This window comes from Silene latifolia, chromosome 10 (assembly GCF_048544455.1).
Source record: "Silene latifolia isolate original U9 population chromosome 10, ASM4854445v1, whole genome shotgun sequence".
Classification (NCBI taxonomy): Eukaryota; Viridiplantae; Streptophyta; class Magnoliopsida; order Caryophyllales; family Caryophyllaceae; genus Silene; species Silene latifolia.
This window is the reverse complement of record NC_133535.1, coordinates 150,437,176-150,456,184: the sequence shown is the minus strand read 5'-3', so window position 1 is coordinate 150,456,184 and position 19,009 is coordinate 150,437,176. Positions and strand designations below refer to the sequence as shown.

General features: G+C 34.8%; 3 protein-coding genes across 3 annotated transcripts; 2 read left to right on the top strand and 1 right to left on the bottom strand.

Annotated features, from left to right (window-relative positions):
* Positions 1-3,459: 3,459 nt before the first annotated feature.
* LOC141606371 (protein DETOXIFICATION 27-like) lies at positions 3,460-6,937 on the top strand. Its single transcript, XM_074425466.1, has 7 exons — positions 3,460-3,839; positions 4,485-5,026; positions 5,243-5,329; positions 5,418-5,474; positions 5,641-5,998; positions 6,461-6,550; positions 6,658-6,937. Exons 1-7 carry the CDS (start codon positions 3,531-3,533, stop codon positions 6,703-6,705), a joined length of 1,491 nt encoding a protein of 496 aa, XP_074281567.1. The 5' UTR covers positions 3,460-3,530; the 3' UTR covers positions 6,706-6,937.
* A 3,666-nt stretch (positions 6,938-10,603) lies between these two features.
* On the top strand, positions 10,604-14,284 carry LOC141608517 (acidic endochitinase Pun g 14, amyloplastic-like). Its single transcript, XM_074427863.1, has 2 exons — positions 10,604-10,627; positions 13,743-14,284. Exons 1-2 carry the CDS (start codon positions 10,604-10,606, stop codon positions 14,271-14,273), a joined length of 555 nt encoding a protein of 184 aa, XP_074283964.1. The 3' UTR covers positions 14,274-14,284.
* Positions 14,285-17,466: 3,182 nt separating this feature from the next.
* On the bottom strand, positions 17,467-18,768 carry LOC141608516 (uncharacterized). The gene is made up of 2 exons (XM_074427862.1): positions 18,043-18,768; positions 17,467-17,940 (listed from the first exon to the last, which is right to left on the bottom strand). The coding sequence occupies exons 1-2, from the start codon at positions 18,766-18,768 to the stop codon at positions 17,467-17,469; spliced, it is 1,200 nt and encodes a 399-aa protein (XP_074283963.1).
* Between the last annotated feature and the right edge of the window lie 241 nt (positions 18,769-19,009).

The following is a 19,009-nucleotide window of genomic DNA, read 5'->3' as shown; positions in this document are numbered from 1 at the left end:
AAAAGTTTTATAGTCTAAAATAACATGTTCTAGTTTCATAATGAACATGTATAAACTGAATGCGGAAGCGATAAAAGAGATCGATTACTTACCTCCAGCCATTGCTTGAAATAATTTATCCGTCTTAAGAATAACCCAATTTCTTATGCCCCAATACTACTGACTTGGCTTCCAAACCCTCAGTCTCACAATTTAGATGGTGTATTTTCTTAATGAGGTAGGCTTGGTGAACCTTAATCAGAATAAATATGCTCCCCTTATATAGACTCTTGCCATCAAAGAGTCAACAAGACAGTTTCCTAAATTGTGAGTGGTAACTTATGGGAGACAATAGTGGAAACAAAATCCTAGGTAAATTCCACCATACAATGGACCAACTTAATTTCCATAAAATAACTTAATTAAATATTAATAAAATACTTATTTATTAATAAAATACTTATTTATTTTATGGAATATCTTACACAATATAGAGTGACTATTCGATGAATTAGTTTGATAAATTGGTTACATGATGAAGGGTTTTCTGATTGTGTACCTCAAAATGGTTATAGTGAAGATGCAAATTTGGAGCCCAATTTCTCTCCATTTTCTAAAAAGAAATGGAGAGGCAAGTTCCTATGAATGATCCGGATCGCATTTTGACAACATCTAACAGTTCTAAATTTACGCATAAAAATAAATGGAAATGAGAATGAAGGGGTAATTATTATTTAAATAGATTGTGAGAGGAAATGGAGAGAAATGACCGCAAATTTGTACGATGGTACTATACACAAGACACTAGCTCTATAGTGATGGATGAATTTGGATAGCGAGTTCATCACTATTTCACTATTTTGGAGGGTTTCGTTTCACCGTTATGTGGGTCGTGCTTGAGCCGCCATTTCATTTCATTTCATCGGCACGACATGATATGACATTGCCGACACGACACGAAGCCTTTTTCCTCCGGGCACGGTGGATCGGCAAAAGGCATGGTCTGCTTCCATCTTTAGGGTTGATATTTTTTCCCTTTAACTGATACTTTTGGTGCGTATTGGATAAACCCTGGCTGTATATGATAACTTGCAACATATCAACCACCCTCATTAGGATGACAAACTCGAAGTTTAGAAGACATAACACAAACCATTTTACCCCACAAAATTGCTCTATTAAGGCTTGAAGCCTTGAACCTAAAACACTTAGAAATTTCTCCAAATTTTGACCACGAGACTCCAAATTTTTAGATACATTGTTAATTTTCATTATCTAAAGCTTTTATGATTTACTTATCGATTTATTATTTCCGTTCTATTTTTAATTTCCTAATATGAGGATTGGCCGGTTATCAGAGTCTAACGATGGAAGCCGATGAACCCGGTTAATCTAAAACGATTCGGCAACCAACCTTAACTTGAGGTTTGGGCTATGTTGCTATTACTATATTGGATTGGGCCGTTGAGAGATGTTCCAAAGTTTACCAATCCTTGCAGTCAAGAACACTAAATGGATATGTCATCCTTCACAACATGAAACTTAGATTTGATTAGGGATTAGGGATGTCATTGGACAAGGCGGATGCAAAGTGAGTGTCCATATTGTCACCCACCCGCTACCCGCGAATGGGCGAAACCCGTGAAACTTTAAGAACCACTTTTTGTACCATGTTAGACCATGTGACTATGTGAGTATCCATTTGTCCGCCCCACCTCATAGCAATTCTCATTTACTCGCCCATTTAGACCCAAGTATGAAGCCCGTTTTAACTATCAGTTACATACGCAATGATTACCATACCTGCCCCGCCAACCCAACTTGGATAACACTCTCTTTACCCGCTCCAACGTCCTAGTTTTGATGTATTTCCTATGCATTTCTTATCCTTTGCGGTTGTCCCACTTAAAATTCCTCATCAAATTCTGGAAAATGAGACATATGGTTGCAAAAGATATATGTAAAAGAGTAAATTCGTATGTAAAAAAACACATCTCTTTCAAAAATGCGGACGAATTAAGTGTAATTGTCCTAGTATAAGTTTATATGGCCAATGCTTTATACTTGCACTCCAAGTTCACTAGTACTAGTAAACTTGAAGAAGCATTACCCATGACGGCTGGTGACTAATTGACTATATATATATACTATTATTTCTCCATTTTTTTAGTAGGCAAAACCTAATTTCTCTTCTTAAAATTGTAGAAAATCCCAAGATGCAACGAATACAGTACACACAAAACAACCATCATCAAACATTAGAAACAAAAAAGGGATAAAACCAAGACACATTAATTACACAATAAGTAGATTATACAACCAGTTGTATTGGTTGTATATAAAAGAAGTTGAGCTTTATAATGTGTTTACTCAAACTTAGACCTATAAATTACGAGCTTTGTTTAAAATAATATGAACTCCATTATAAAAATATTGAACTTATAAAATTATAATGAAACTCAAAAATAATATATATGAGCTCAATTAGATTTTAATTTTTAATATCAAAAAATTAAAATATAAATCAAAAACTATAAGAGCTCGAAAAAAATACGCATAAGCTCAGTTAGATTGGTTAAGGTTGTATAATGCTCTTGTACAACCAGTTGTATAATAGTATTTGTGTTAATCACATTATTATACTACGGAGTAGTATTGTACTATATTCAATATTTATACATCAAGGTTTTATTTCATTTTAATTGATAAGTCTTTTTTAATACGTAAATTATAAATTATCAATTTTACACTTAAGACGAGCGACAAGTCAAATACTATCCTATGTCAAAACTTTAAATAATTCCTAAACCACGTACATATAATTTGTTAATTGTATGTACTTAAATAGTTGACCCGTCTTAAATGAAAATTTGTTTATTTTAATTTTAGTTTTGATTTCCACCGCATCTCAAATTGTACCTATGGACCATATCTAGTCGCCTTATTAATGACAAAAACTAAAAAACATAATGAAACATTAACATCAATGACCAAAGACAGTAACAAACAATTGCCGAACACAAACTTTCCTCATTAACGTGCGCACCACGAGTCCACTTTTCTCATGACCGCCTCCATTCACAACCTTGCTCATTCTACGCCACTCATTATAGCGGATGCTCAATTTTTTTTAGCTCCGTTTGACAAGACATTCAGATTGAAATAGGTTACACGTAGCTTATTTGATCAAATTAACTTATTTTTTACCAATATCAGTTACGTATTCTGCTGGTTTGCTAAATATTTTCAATATACGACTCTGATATCTCATGTTATGACGTAGTGCTCCATTATTATGGTTCACATAATGATTTGTGGATAGGTTCACATAATGATTTGTGGATAGAAAAGGTAGTGTGACACAAGATAAAACGCGTAAATAAATGGGACAGAGAATACGTCTTCCAAGCACCTTTGCATCATGCATTGCGTTGCTCGTTCACTACTCTCCAAATTCATATATTGTACTCTTACTACTATAAATAAACATCTCATTCCAATCACACATTTCTTTCTACCCTTTCGTCTTAAATTCGTAATTATTGAAGAAAATGTCTCAAAAACTAGAAGACCAAAAAGTTCCCTTGTTAAAAAACTACTCGTATGATGATTCAGATAAACCTCTTCAATTAAAGCAATCATTAGAATATGATGAAGATTTTAATGAGGATATTGTAAGAAAAGTATGGGTTGAATCCAAGAAACTATGGCATATTGTTGGACCGTCTATCGTCAGTCGTATCGCTTCTTACAGTATGCTTGTTATTACACAAGCCTTTGCTGGTCACCTTGGTGATCTTGAGCTTGCTGCTATCTCCATTGGCTGCAATGTCATCGTCGGCTTCGATTACGGTCTTATGGTATTCTACAATCATTATTACTCCCTACATTTTCGTCATTAGTCGAGTCAGAGTTAATTTTTGAAGAAAAATTTCAAATATGAAACTTTTACTTTAAATTTTCCATTTGGGTAAACCCTCGGGTGTCCTGCAAACCACGTATACGGTATACCAGGTAAGTCACCCGAGGGTGACAGAGTCAAAGTCTGTTAGGCATGGACTCAGACCAAGAATGCTCCACAAGATTTTGCTCTTAGGGAGGCTTGATTTAGCCAGTAGACTCCACCCTTACGAGCATTTTCGATGTTCAGCCCTATATCTTTTTTTTTTTGATGACGAGGGGGTTGAATCCCCCGGGCCCATGCATTCCCGCACCACCACATGGACCATGTAAGCCACCCCTTTCGGGGGCTGCAGTGGCCAAGTGATCATCGCCCCAGCTGGTAGTCGAACCCGGGACCTCTCAACTCCTGCATTTCTGCAAGCTTTAAGGTTTAACCCGGCTACCACTGGACTAACACCACTTGGTTTCAGCCCTATATCTTAATATGGGCTCAATAAATTCTTGGTTATGCATTCATATTTCAAATGACAACAGAGTAGATGCAATATGTTAGTTTGAATTGGATTGGAGGGAGTATCTAATATACGAGTTGTTTTGAGCAGCTAGGGATGGCGAGTGCACTAGAGACGCTATGTGGCCAAGCATACGGAGCAAAGAAGTACCACATGTTAGGAGTGTATATGCAACGGTCATGGATCGTACTATTTGTATGTTCTATACTTCTATTACCATTGTACATATTCGCCACCCCTTTGTTAAAACTGTTCGGTCAACCAGATGATGTGGCAGAGTTAGCCGGGGTGGTGTCTTTGTGGTTATTACCGTTGCACTTCAGCTTTGCGTTTCAATTCCCTCTTCAAAGATTCTTGCAGTGTCAGCTCAAGGCCGGCGTGGTGGCATGGGTGTCAATGGTGGCATTCATGGTTCATATATTCGTGTCTTGGTTGTTTGTTTCGGTGCTCCAGTGTGGAATTGTTGGTGTAGCCATTACTCAAAACTTTGCCTGGTGGGTCTTGGTGTTTGGCCTGTTTGGTTATTGTGTTTTGGGAGGTTGTCCCCTTACTTGGCCCGGGTTTTCTATGGAAGCGTTTACAGGGCTTTGGGAATTTGTCAAGCTCTCTGCTGCTTCCGGTGTCATGCTTTGGTACGCACCCCTTTTCCCTTTTCCCTTTTCCCTTTTCTCCCGTTTACTAACTATTCACTGGGACAGGGGAAGTTTATGAAGTCAAATCATGCAAAGTCATGTGAATTGACGATGTTTAAATATTTGATCTACCTCGGGGAGTTTGTATAGTTTCGGTAGTATGTTCATAATCAACGACATTCTAATGCAATTGCGGTTATTATGATGAGCATACAGCTTGGAGAATTGGTACTACAAAATACTGATACTGATGACAGGAAATCTGAAGAATGCAGAGATTGCATTGGATGCTTTATCTATTTGGTAAGGATTTTGTCTCCCGGCATAACGCCTTTAAGGTCTGAACGCGTTCTCAATTTATAACATGTATACGTTTTTCACTGTTTTGTAGTATGAGTATCAATGGATGGGAAATGATGATCCCTTTTGCATTTTTCGCTGGTGCGGGGTAAGTGCTGATATCCATAATAAATTTAAACGCGACTTCTGAGTTGGCCGACCTTATTATTAAGGAACCAGAAATGACTCAAACCTGAAACAACAAAATGACCTGGACCGATGAATAAAATAATGATGTTAAATTGACACACGCTGATATACTGATGCATGCACAGAGTAAGGGTAGCTAATGAACTAGGAGCAGGAAACGGTAAAGGAGCCAAGTTTGCTACGATGGTGGCAGTGGGCACATCAGTTGTAATCGGACTATTCTTCTTTCTGTTAGTTCTAATTCTACACGACGACTTTACGTTCATTTTCTCCACCAGTCCGCCAGTAATTGAAGCTGTTAGCCAACTGTCAGTTCTCTTGGCCTTCACCATCCTTCTTAACAGCATTCAGCCTGTCCTTTCCGGTGTTGCTGTCGGATCAGGGTGGCAAAGTCTAGTAGCGTACATAAATCTCGGTTGCTACTACCTCTTGGGCGTCCCTCTCGGAATCTTGATGGGTTGGCAATTCGATCTTGGAGTTATGGTAAACCTTATTCCATAGTACCCTACATCTTTGGGATATTCTTTTGTACCTGAACTTTTTCGTTTTCTAAGGTGTACCCTCGTTTTTCAGAAAAAAAAAAAAAACTTTGACCGACAATAATTCTCTGTTACGAGTTAAGAAAACGGTAATTTTTTACAAGCCAATTATCTCGTCAAGGCCTTGAATTTGAAAAAAAAAAATTCACCGCATTTTGAACTCGTAGCCGGGTAGTTATGGTTGTTGGTCAAAGCTTTTTAAACGAATAAACTTTGAACGACCATAATTCCCGACCATCATATTCTGAACTTGTAGCAAGAGTTATTGACGTTCAAATTTTTTTTTTTCAAGAAAGGAGGGGTACATCTTAAAAAAATGAAAAAGTTAAGGACTACACGAGAGAATATCCTTGTATCTTTTGAATGTTCAATTGTACATCTCGATTAATCTCATGTACGGACACAGGGTATTTGGGCCGGGATGATTTTCGGAGGCACCCTCGTTCAAACTCTTATACTTGCAATCATCACATATAGGTGCGATTGGGACAAAGAGGTACGAAATCAAACAATGCTCAGAAAATACTTATATCTTGGCCGAAACTGACATTAATTTGAACTAGTATAGCTAACTATGATTGATTATTGGTTTATGCTTTGCAGGCTTCTAAAGCGAGCTTGCACGTACAAAAATGGACGGAGAACATCTAAAACTCAAAGTTGTCCTGGACCAAAAGTTCACAGTTTAAACTCAAAAGTTAAAGGCACGTATGCACGATCAAGTGAATCCGAGACTGTTCTCTTAAGAGACTTGTGGCAACAGTAAAAGGGCCGATTTCATCATTTCGAACATACGTTGAGTTATTCTGAATCCCAATTGAACTGGATTATGTGTAATACTCCGTATCATTCAATATATATATGTGCGCAATATGAAGCCAAAGTGTAGTACAACCTATATGGCAAATCGATTGAATGTTATTACTCCATTGTTTCAGTGATATGTTTACACTTCTTTATTTTCTCCTCATAAAATAAAGAAAGAAAGTGTAAACATATTACTGGGACAGACACACGAGAAGTAATAAATTTGACTAAAAAATATATCCGGGTAAATTTAATTCGTTTTGGTATTACTTCAGTTCAAATCTAATTCGTTTTGTAATTAACACATTCAATCTGCTAATTACTTGCTATAGCTTGTATGTCTTAGCATTGTGTATTTAGTAAGCATGGTACTCATATAATAATATGTTTGTTGTGGTGCATGCAATTGACCAATGTCTTACAATTTTCTGTCAATGTTCATCACCGAGTGTAATTTTTTTCTATTTAGCATTGTATATTTTGAATTATTAATAATGGCTTTAATATGTTTGATGTTATAATTATTGGTCTTGATATAATTATTATATATGAAAATATTCAAAAAGTAATATATTTTCCATTTGAGTATTAATGAATCTTGCCTATATATACGAGACACTCGTTGTGTCCTATGTCACATCATTTAACTTATATAATACCAATATTGCTAATCAGAAGATTAGCATGAGAAATATGGTCATCTAAAATGTGGTATATGATAAGTGATTGAGACACATTTTATTTTCTTTGAAAGATTGCCAGGGATTGTGAGCAAACTAAGAAAGTTGACATGAATTGGTTATTAAGATGTGACAGTTAAGGTCATCCGGCTTCTTATTATACCCGTTTTGATAAACCTGAAGTTTATCTTAAACGGAAAATATAAGTGTTGAAAGTCTGTCGTGTAAATTTATGAAAGGCAAGACATTACACGAAGACTGAGTATGTTTATTGGAGATCTAACAACTACTCGGAGTGTAATAAAGAACTTAAATGTTCAAATATGAATTGATACTATATTGAGTGGCTAAAAGCCACATATAATCATTTTTCCAAGTAGTTCTTGTGATTAGAAATCACTGTTTGATTATTATATGAAATCGTTGATCTCCTGAATTGGGCATTATGGTTCAACACTTAAAAAACCAGCTACATAGGACAATTAAGGTGGATATTATGATCTATTGCCCATTAAATCTATCTGGTACAGATAGTTTTTACCACCTTAGGGGGAGAATGATAAGGAAAAGCTGGTAAAAAACAAACAAGTATATTATCCCAACTGAACCTGAAGTTCAGTAGTTTGTTATAAATATAAAATACATCAAGTAGAGGTTTGCGGGATTAGAAATGATGGTATTCATTTGGTTATGAAGATGTATTATAATACTAGTTTGATCAGCTTATCAAATTGTGATATGTTACATTAAAATCTATGATTTAATTATAGACAGTTTAGCCATATATGTGGTATAGCGAGCTATAGATTAGTCACAATGTAGTTAACGACTAAAGCATGATTAATCACATCATTGAGCAGTGTTACCTGTGGGGGAGATGATACTTCATCAGGGACTTCGCCTTGAGAACGGCCCCGGCGTGGTGGGACGAGGGGAACAATAACTTTTCGTGGACGAACCATAGCTGGAAGGGAAGATCGAGAATCGCAGATCTCCCTTAGAGAGGGTTGAGGCTGGATGGCCCATTTATGTAATTGGGTTGACGCGAACACGACACGACAATTATTTGAGTCGGGTTTGGGTTGAAAGGTTCAGGACCCGTTTACATGTGACATGAACACGGACCCGAACTCGACACTTTTGCCAGGTTTATTCATAATGTGAGATTTCTTATTTATTTGGTTCTATGATTATCTTTCTTAATGATTTATATATTAGTTTAATTTATTACATAATTTACATGCATAAGTAGGTGTATGGAATTGTTCTCAAATCTCAACGATGGTATTTATCCATTCCTTTCCTAATAGCGATAACCGAATTCATATTTAACTGTTTAAATTTAATAATTTTATTTTAATGGATTTAGGGTAGTTCATAAAATTTGGAGACTGACCTAATATTGCTCGAATGTCGTTTAAAAAAGTTGAACCCTGTATAATCGTTCGAAACCGTACCCTCAAGCAAACCCCTCACACAAAAACAACGGTTAAATAGAAAAATATAAAACAATACACAAAAATATGTAGGAGAAGTGTTGTTTAGTTTAGGCAATTAGTAATAAAACTAGTCTTAAACCCGTGCAAATTGCACGGGTTTGTTATTTAAAATGTTGTAGTCAGGTGTGTTAATAGAGTGGTTGCTAGTTTTTAACTCAACTCGTATTTCATGTTCTCAATGCGTATTTTAATTTCGTTTGCAATTACCAAAATTGTATCTATCGAAGGTATCTAAAATATGGCCGACAATAATAAAATTACAATTTATATAGTCATATATCAAAGCATAACCAAAGCAATACTCCTACGATGAAAGTCGTCTGTAATAGTAAGGGAACGACTGAACAAATGAGACTTTGTAATACGCCTACTTGGTACTCCCTCCGTCCCGGTCATTTGTTGTCCTTTGGTTTTGGCACAAAGACCAAGGAAATGGGAGGGAACCAATTACTAAATGACAAGTGGAATAAATTGAGGGGGAATGATCAAATTACTCATCAAATTCATTCTTAAAATAGAAAGAACAACAAATGACTGAGACATCCCAAAATGGAAAAGGAATACAAATGACTGGGTCAGAGGGAGTATCTTTTAAAGTCGGCATATAGAGATTAATCTAAGGGACGCTTGAGAAAACGAACAAGTAATAAACACTAAAACTGAACATGAAGGTCACAAAAACTGAATTTTAAGTTTACATGGTGCCCGTATACGTTACTCCGCAGCTGCAAACACAGCATGAGCAAAAACTGTACTGAATCATATACTATATCTCAGCAACGGCTTATAAATCATACCAAAATATTTAGTCTCATGATCGCCCTGTACTACAAAAATCTTGTCTAGAGTATCAGCTTTTAGATCGTATGCAAATACCGAGGATTCGACAAGAAGGTACATTACAGAGACATCCGGGTGGGTTGCGAGCGGTATTACTCGATAACGTGCATCAAGGACAAACTTGGATAGATGTTTACCGGCTACTGGCTTGCACAGTTGTATAGCCCTGTTTATCTCAAGTATAGGGAGCCATGACCACGCATCAACTTGGGTGAAACCCGCTTTCCAGATCCACAGTCCAGTTACGTCAAAGTAGGAGAGATAAAGGCTTTTGTCGCACAACCATATTTGTGTATTCAAAATACTCCCTAGGACGATTTTAGGCAAAGGAAAACAATATTGCTCCGTCACTATATTCATGCAATTGATTTTTATTGCGACACCAACATCATGGTCTGTCAACAAATATAAACACAAAACTCCGCATTCCAAACGAGCTACATGATATGGTGTACGCATATAGACCAAACTTATACTTTCTCCATTCAACTTCACTCTACCACTTTCACTTTTCTACACTATTCACAAATAAACATTTAATTTCATTTTTCTCTCAATACATTAGTGAAAATATATTCATGTGGAATCTTGTTTGATTCGTCTTTACGAGTACATTAAAATTATCTAACTTTTATAATTTTTACAAATACGTAGCTAATGATATTTACCGCGTAAAACACGCGTTGACAAACGTGATAAAGTAAAGTGGTAAAGTGGAGTTGAATGGAGGAAGTAAAATTCAGCGAGGTAAGTGTTGCACTTTGCCATAAACAGGGGTAAATCTAAAGACAGGTAAAAAACCCCTTATAAAAAAACACAGAAAAATAATAAGTAACTAAAGTTAAATACAAGTTCTCATTTAAGCCGGGTATTGAAGACGTCTTAACCTTAAGACGAGTCAAGTACATAAAGACAAAATCAGAATGCATTGAGATTAACAAAAGGTTGTCCCATCTATACAAAAGGGTGTTATTTAACACGTTTTATTCTTAAGACCGATATAGCAGTCTCAGAGAAGACCTCTTGTTAAGTTAAATATGCGAGATTACATTACATACCTATAAAAGAAGTTGCATGAGAGCGCTCAATGATCAACTGTGGGCATGGGATCTCCCGAATTGGGTCAGAGATTAGTTAATTCAAACCAAAAACAAACAAAACCATCATTGTCAAATCTTTTCTAATGAGCAACTTCGGTGGTCGATATATAGGAAAAGAATGTTTTAAGGAAAAACTAAAATTTATGGAAAAAAAATCATGATAAGTAAAGTAGAAAATTGTGTTTCTTTGTATTTTACATAAAATCTACTCCATCCTATTCTAAATAATAGTCCCATTTATCATTTCCGCCTATTCACATAATTGTCCCATTTTTTGACCCAAAAAAAATAAAATAATAATAATTGTCCCATTTGCCATATTTGGACATGATTTTTTACTTTCCTACCCTTAGCTCTTTTCTTTAGTTACCACCCCAACCATCCATAACCCATCATATTCAATACTTTTCATTATTTAACTCATATATTCTTACCCCTATACAATAATTTTCATTATTTTAACTATATTCCTTAATTTTCGTGTCATTGTCCAAATGAGACACTTATTCGGAATAGGATGGAGTATGATTTTTATTACCAAGGAATAAGAGATATGATATATTAGAATATATACCATATCTTTTATAGTCTTATTCCTTCCTAATAATTTTAGAATAAATTTAGGAAAGAGAGTTTTACCTTGTTTAATTAATTCAACATAGATCTCCATAGGTGATTCATGAGAGGCTGCTTTATGTTTTTGGTTTCGTCGTCCATTTTAAGTTACAGTCTTTCTTATCACTTGTTTGTTCAGTTTTTTCAAGCGGCCCTTACGAAGTATTATGAAGTATTGTTTGTTTAGTCGTTCCCTGACTATTACAGACGACTTTTGTCGTGATATAATCAAATTGTAGTATGTTTTTTTTTTAAATAGTCTAATACATCCAATCAATCAATCAATACTATATATTAATTTCAGAAACCAATGGACTTCAATGTAATTAAATAAATCTATACAAATTAATTATACTATATAGTTTTAAATCAATAACACTGTGCGATGGACCTGAACAAGGGACTTTAATGTAAATATTATATAGTTTTGGTTGAAATATAAATTTAGAGAACACCGGAATATGGTGATTTTCCTTAAAGTAAACATGTCCTCCTTATGGTATTAATTAGTATAAAGATGTTAATTATTTTAACATAAACAAATATGATATAAGTATATTATATTTTGGAAATTATTAAAAAGTAAATAAATCAAGTTAGATTTCCAAAAAATATAATATTCCATAATTATTTCGACTTAATTAATTTAATTCATACATGTAATATATTTAATGCATATACTAGTGTAGATCTCCGTGTTACAGCACGGTATTTTTTAGTTTTGTTTTATAAAGAGACATTCTCATTAAATTAATTGCATAAATTAACTGTACCTTTAATGTTATAATGTACTAATATAATCTTAGTAAGAGGTAGAAAATGAAAGTTTATTACAATCAAAAGACACTTTAAGTTAAGTTATTTTTGTCTTAAACCATTTTTACTTTAGTATAAAAATTAACTCTATAATGCTATATCATTGCATGAAACTAATTTATGACATTAAATTACAATTAAGTGATGTAAAAATGTAAATTTAATTAAAACGCTTATAAACTTTATAACAAAAACAGATAAAAACAGTATACCACGCACTTAAAAAGACGATTTACCAATAATTAGACTAATATTTTTTTTAATTAAAAAAATACATAAAAATTGTTACGTCCTTTAAAATATACACCATATTGATGAACGATAATATAAGAAATAGATTTACGTAATTTTAGGGTGTAAGTGATGACAATAATTATGTTAAAGATTGCATAAGAAGAAGTGTGCATAATTTTAGAGTGTAACTGATGAAAAATAATATCTATGAAAATTGAAATGATTGCATAATAAATTATGGATTTTAATGAAGAAGTCATAAATATGAATTTTAATTAAAATATTAGAGTTTAATTATAAGAATATATTAATTGGAAAGATAATAATGTAAAGAAAAAATAATTATTTGTTACCTTATTTAGCTATATGCCTTTTGGAGGGAAAATTAAGAGAATTTTTATTCTCTTAGTAGTATGGGGGATGTAAATCACTCATTGGATACTTAAAGAGTAAAAGTAATTATGTTATTATGATAGTAATCACCCATTTGAATAGTTTGAATAATCAAAGTAACAATATTAGCAGCAATGGGAGTAGTGAAAATAACAGAAGTAACAACGGGAGTAGTGAAATTATCAATATTAATGTACAAGTAGTGAAAGTAACAATAATTACGAGTAGTGAACGTAAAAGTTAACAATTATAAGAGCAAAAGCAGGCAAATATGAAAAATTAGCTAAGTAACAATGGGAGTAGTGAAATTATCAATCTTCAAGACGGGACTTTCTCCTTAAAAACACGACTTATATATATATATAAATTGTTTATTGAAAAACTACTTAAGTGAATTAGTTTTCATAAGAGATGTAATTATTTTGTTTTTTATTATTAATAGGAGTCGTTTGGTTCACCATGGGAAGATACAATTCCCGGGAAGATTAAATTCATGTGAAGTTGAAAATCATGTGAATTGTAGAAATCTTGTTTGGGTGGATGTGGGAACTCGTATTAAGAGATAGTCGGTCAATGTTTTTTACGGAATAAACTTTGACTACTCAGAATTCTCGGTGTGAAAATGCAATAGTTAAAAATCCCTAGACTTTCTGTAATGAGCTTGGTTCTTATAAGTTAATCATTTGTTAATTTCTTTTCCATAGGTAGCAACCTTCCTATGGAACAACTTCCTAGGCGGAACCTCAACCTCGCGCCCATTTGGAAACGCAATTCTAGACGGAATAGATTTTGACATAGAAGCCGGGACAGGAGCAAACTACGACGTCCTAGCCAAGGCCCTCCAAGGACACAGTACCTCACAAAGGAAAGTCTTTCTGTCTGCAGCACCACAATGCCCTTTTCCTGATGCACATCTAAGTGCTGCAATCAATACCGGTGTTTTTGACTTTGTTTGGGTTCAATTCTATAACAACCCTTCGGCTGCTTGCCAATACAATGGCAACACCAACCAATTACTTAGCTCCTGGAGTAAGTGGTCTACTGTAAATGCTGGTCAGGTTTTTCTTGGCATTCCTGCTGCTACTGGTGCAACGAGTAGCGGGTTTATTCCGCCTCAGGTTCTTATATCTCAAGTCTTACCGACTATTAAATCGTCACCTAAGTATGGCGGGGTGATGCTCTGGTTTAGGTTTTTTGATAATAGTTATATTAACTCCATCAAGGGTAGTATCTAAAGGTTCCATTCACCAGGCTAAATGAAGGACCTCCAATGTTTTTTTACTGAATAAATGAGATGACTGTAATTCTGTCTCTTGTGTGAAATTACGTCTTTCGGGTTGAAATGAGTTTAACTGAATTGAATTGAATTTAACTGAACTGAACTGAATGGTTCTTAACTGAACTAAACTTAACAGAATACGACTGAATTAACTAAGACAATCTGAACTTACTGGAGCTGAACTGATGAGACTAAGGTTGACTTAACTGGACTGAATCGAAGTAAACTGAAAAAAAGTTAGAAAGAACACGTCCTTGCTTTTCTCTATAACTCACACTACACTCTAGAATGTGGGTCTCGGCCTTTTATACCGCATTTTTCTTGTCTTCAAAAGCTAGTATCGAGATAATTATTGTGTTTCAACCATCAGCGTGGACTTTTTTTTTTGAGGAAATTCACGAGGGTACTAATTCATCGATACTAAATTTATTTATTTGTGTTATCCAAAGCGTATTGCTTATGACGGACTAATCCCATCACAAGTTGAAGACCTCTCACAAAAAGGGAGAGAGGACAAGGTGGGGCACCCCCCATGTGCTTTCCCACTCACCTCTCATAGATATTTTGTGAGAGGAAACGGTATCCGTCACAAGGTTGTGACGGATATCGCCGTTTTCAATGAGATTTTGTGTTATCTTATTAAAATTCCTTGTATACTCGCTAGCTATAGGCCTACGGTATTTAATACGGAGTATAAACTTACTACTAGGATTCAAGTCCGAACGTTGTCTCGATCATATCAGAACAATAATTAATTGCATAGTGTTTTTCAAGAGGTTAGTGCTGATAATATTTTTTGAGTTACATTAGAAGTACATTATAAATTGAGCTTAATATATTTGCCTAATTATGTAAAACTTGACATAAATTTTTACAACAATGTTCAAAAACTTTATAATGAACTTAAAAACCTAAAAATCCTTGCGCCAATTAGGGATGAGCAAAAATATACGTTACGGTTTTATAATACGGATACGATACGGTATACGCTTTGAGTTATACGGATTTCCGTATATACGATACGAAAATCCGTATACACGATACGATTTATAAAAACCGCACCGTATTCGGGTTGGGCAAAAATGAAACCGTATATACGGTTTCTGACACGGTTTGAAGTTTTTGTATAAAAAAATGTAAAAAAAAATGCAAAGTTCCTCTTTCAACTCCACTCTTTTAATGTTTTTTACGACATTTTCTTACTAACTTATCTCAATAAACAAAAATCAGCCTTTTATAAGAGGTGGTTATGTTAGAGGTAATTATTAGCTTTTGAATAATTACAATGTTTAATTGGGTATTTGTCACCAAACCGTATCCGTATATACGGATATCGTATACACGGTTTTTCAGGGTAGCCAAAAACCGTATATACGGTTAAACCGTATATCTGGTTAAACCGTATTGGATCTGTATAGTGATGTTTTGCGATACGGTTTTGAAAAACGTATCGGGTACACGGTTTTTTCACCCCTAGCGCCAATCGAGCCTGCCAAACCCTCCTCACAATTCACGACACGATTAAGGGTGAGCCTGATCCAACCAGGATCGGGCCATTGTCCTCACGGCCACGGGTGCGGTTCGGCAGGTGGTCACCTTTACAAGACATCACTTGTTGATTACTTAGAACTAGTTGAGATCCTGTACTAAAGCACGACATTTGTGAGGTTTAAATTTATTGAGTTTGTAAAAATTAACAATTTTTACATAAATGAGTTATAGTTATAATAGCATGTTGTAATGTACTGATCATAATATTAATAAAATTAAAAAAAATGGTTTACTATTCAAAGGACTTTTAGATTAAGTTATTTTTGTGTGAATCTATTTTTGTTATTAAAAATAATGATAGTCGGCTATTATGGAATAACATAATCTAATAAGGTTAGTATTTTGTTATTATCAAGCACATATTGACCTTATAACGGAAACATATATAAACAGTATACGACACATTTAGAAGGACGATTTACAAACAACTAAAAATACTATTTACCCCTATATTCTTTTTTCTTTTATTTTTAGTAGGAAAATTAGAATTATTGATTCTTACTCCTTATCCTTTATGAAGAACAACCCATATTAATAAATACTATATTACTTAACTTAAAAAAAAAGGACAATTTATTTTAGAAAAAAACACAAATAAATTTGAAACTTTATCAACTCCAACCACCAACTTAAAAAATAACAAATTAGAATATTACGGGTATATTAAGCGTGAATAATGACAGTGTTAAGCCTATTTTTAGTTGGCGTTTGATTTGATTGTAATATTTTATTTTGTGGATGCAATTTTTAGTCAATAAATTAAAAGTCATAATTTTAATGTGGGCCCATCATATTTATCAATCAATTGAGCATGAAAATTATGAGCAACTCTTATTCTTTTAGTTTAGTGGGGATGAATGAAGTAAATTTGGCCTAACTATAGAAGCTGCGATGTTTGATAAGATACTTTGACACATAAAGACCATATAGTAGGTCCAATACATATATAGATAAAGTTAGACCCAATTTCTAGTTAAAAGCATTTAGGCGGAAAAATTTTCAATTTTCTTATTCTTTTAGTTTAAGTAGATGTACCGCTATAATAAAAAGAAAAGAACTAGTTGGAAGGCCCGTGCGATGCACGGGCACGTTATAGTATCACTGATTATAACATATTAGTTGGTATCTTAGGAAATTATTATAAATCTTTATTGTGTTATGAAATTGGTTCCATACGAAATCATTAAGAATGGTTGTATATATTATGTATCTATCTAATTCTATTAATAAGTCTACCTACGTTGAAAAGTGTAGCAATATAAATTGTATGTTTTTACAATTTAAAAGTGGTTTTATGTACTTTGAACTATGTCTATCCGATAATACTCACTCTTATAATTGTATCGATATATATTAATATTAATATCCGCATTGATAATAACAAATTTCCGGTACTAAATCATGCTTCCCATTTAAAACATCATCGGACTGGTTTCAGTACTGATCAATTATATCAATTATAGTCACTGTCACAGTCGTATATGATATTGTCAAGATCGCATTCGTTTAATGTTTGCTAATTAAATTAACCGTTATTGACTTACAAATATTACTGCTTACTACCCTGTAATGAAAAACTAAAATGTATCACATGACACCTAATTTGGTAGATTCGTGAATACTTCCTTGTAAACAATATTCCTCGTGTGCTTCGGATACATCTGGTCCCTATCGTCAATGTAGAACCTCAATCCCTCGGGTGATGTTGTCCTCGACGCTGCTACATACAGTTGGCCATGACTAAATACTGGCTTTGGTAGATACACCCCAACATAATCAAGCGACTGCCCTTGACTCTTGTTTATCGTCATGGCGTAGCATGGCCTTAATGGATACTGCTGACGTTTAAGAATAAAAGGGATCTTTGTATCCGATGAAGTCATCACTATTCTCGGGATTATCACTTGTTGTCCAACTTTGGACCCCGTGATTATTTTTCCTTCCACTATGAACTTTCCAAGGCGACTAATAATAAGACGGGTACCGTTGCACAATCCCCGCGCAGGGCTTATGTTCCTTAGCAATATAACTGGCATCCCGACCTTTAGCTTTAACTCATGACGAGGTAGACCCTGTAAGACCAGACTGTTCAAATATTCAGTTGGGTACGACATGAAATGGTCCTCGCACTCTGTAGACGAAGAACAAATTTCATCTCAACTTCTATACGTCACCTCTTCTCCCGGTAAGAGCCCGGTCATGTAATTGTTTATGTAGTCGTCTGTTTCATTTAAAGGCGTAAGGATGGCTCTTTCCCTTAGGTATCCCTCGTCCCCATACCTCCGGTCGAAATTCGGATACATTTCGCTCACTACTGTTTCCAGCTTTAGCTCCCCTATGCCTCCGATATATTCCTTTGGAATCTCAATCCAGGTTGCCTCGTCCTCGTTCCCCTCTGCCTTGGCTTCAAGAGTGCCCCCACCCATAGCTAACAGCCACTCGTTAAACTGCTTGTGCCTTAGTTGTTTCCCTCTTTCCCCTTGTCCTTCCGAGACTCGCATGCTTGTTTTCAGGGTGTAAATTTTGCATTCCTTCCAAATATAAGACCTACTAACTGACGCTTGGACAATGTCTTGTCGAGAACCCTTGTTTATTATCGGTAGAACCTGCCGGAAATCTCCTCCAAGTAGCACAACCTTCCCCCCAAAAACCTTGTTTTCCGCCTCCGGGTCATCAAACGCCATTATATCCCTCATCGTTCTGTCTAATGCTTCATATGCAAATCTGTTGTCCATTGGAGCCTCGTCCCATATTATTAATGAATTCATTCGTATTAGCTCTGCAAGTTGGCTTTTCCTTGAAATGTTACATGTTGAATTCTCAAATAACTCAATAGGTATCTCGAACCTTCCGTGTGCAGTCCTGCCCCCGGGTAGAAGCAGAGCTGCGATACCTGGCATATCGGATTATCAAAAAATTGACTCAATTACCCTCTCTAAGGTCGCATTAATCACGGGTTGCTTATACGGAGTAATATTAAAGCTGTAGTAACTGTATTTGTGAAAAACCAGGAATATGTGAGAAGAGGAAAGGAAGGAAGTTGAACGTCATTGATATTGCATTAACAGAGTATTACAACCCTAAATATACTTGTGCTATATCCTAAAGAACAAGTTATGTATAATATATTGCCTAAGTTAG

Bases quoted from the DNA above. Each gene is read 5' to 3' on its own strand.
- LOC141606371 (XM_074425466.1), top strand. From the start codon at position 3,531: ATGTCTCAAAAACTAGAAGACCAAAAAGTTCCCTTGTTAAAAAACTAC. The intron at 5,027-5,242 runs GTACGCACCCCT...ATGAGCATACAG, and splicing joins GCTTCCGGTGTCATGCTTTG to CTTGGAGAATTGGTACTACA. The intron at 5,475-5,640 runs GTAAGTGCTGAT...ATGCATGCACAG, and splicing joins GCATTTTTCGCTGGTGCGGG to AGTAAGGGTAGCTAATGAAC.
- LOC141608517 (XM_074427863.1), top strand. From the start codon at position 10,604: ATGGAGGAAGTAAAATTCAGCGAG. The intron at 10,628-13,742 runs GTAAGTGTTGCA...TCTTTTCCATAG, and splicing joins AGGAAGTAAAATTCAGCGAG to GTAGCAACCTTCCTATGGAA.
- LOC141608516 (XM_074427862.1), bottom strand. From the start codon at position 18,768: ATGCCAGGTATCGCAGCTCTGCTTCTACCCGGGGGCAGGACTGCACAC. The intron at 17,941-18,042 runs GTGACGTATAGA...CTGGTCTTACAG, and splicing joins GGCTCTTACCGGGAGAAGAG to GGTCTACCTCGTCATGAGTT.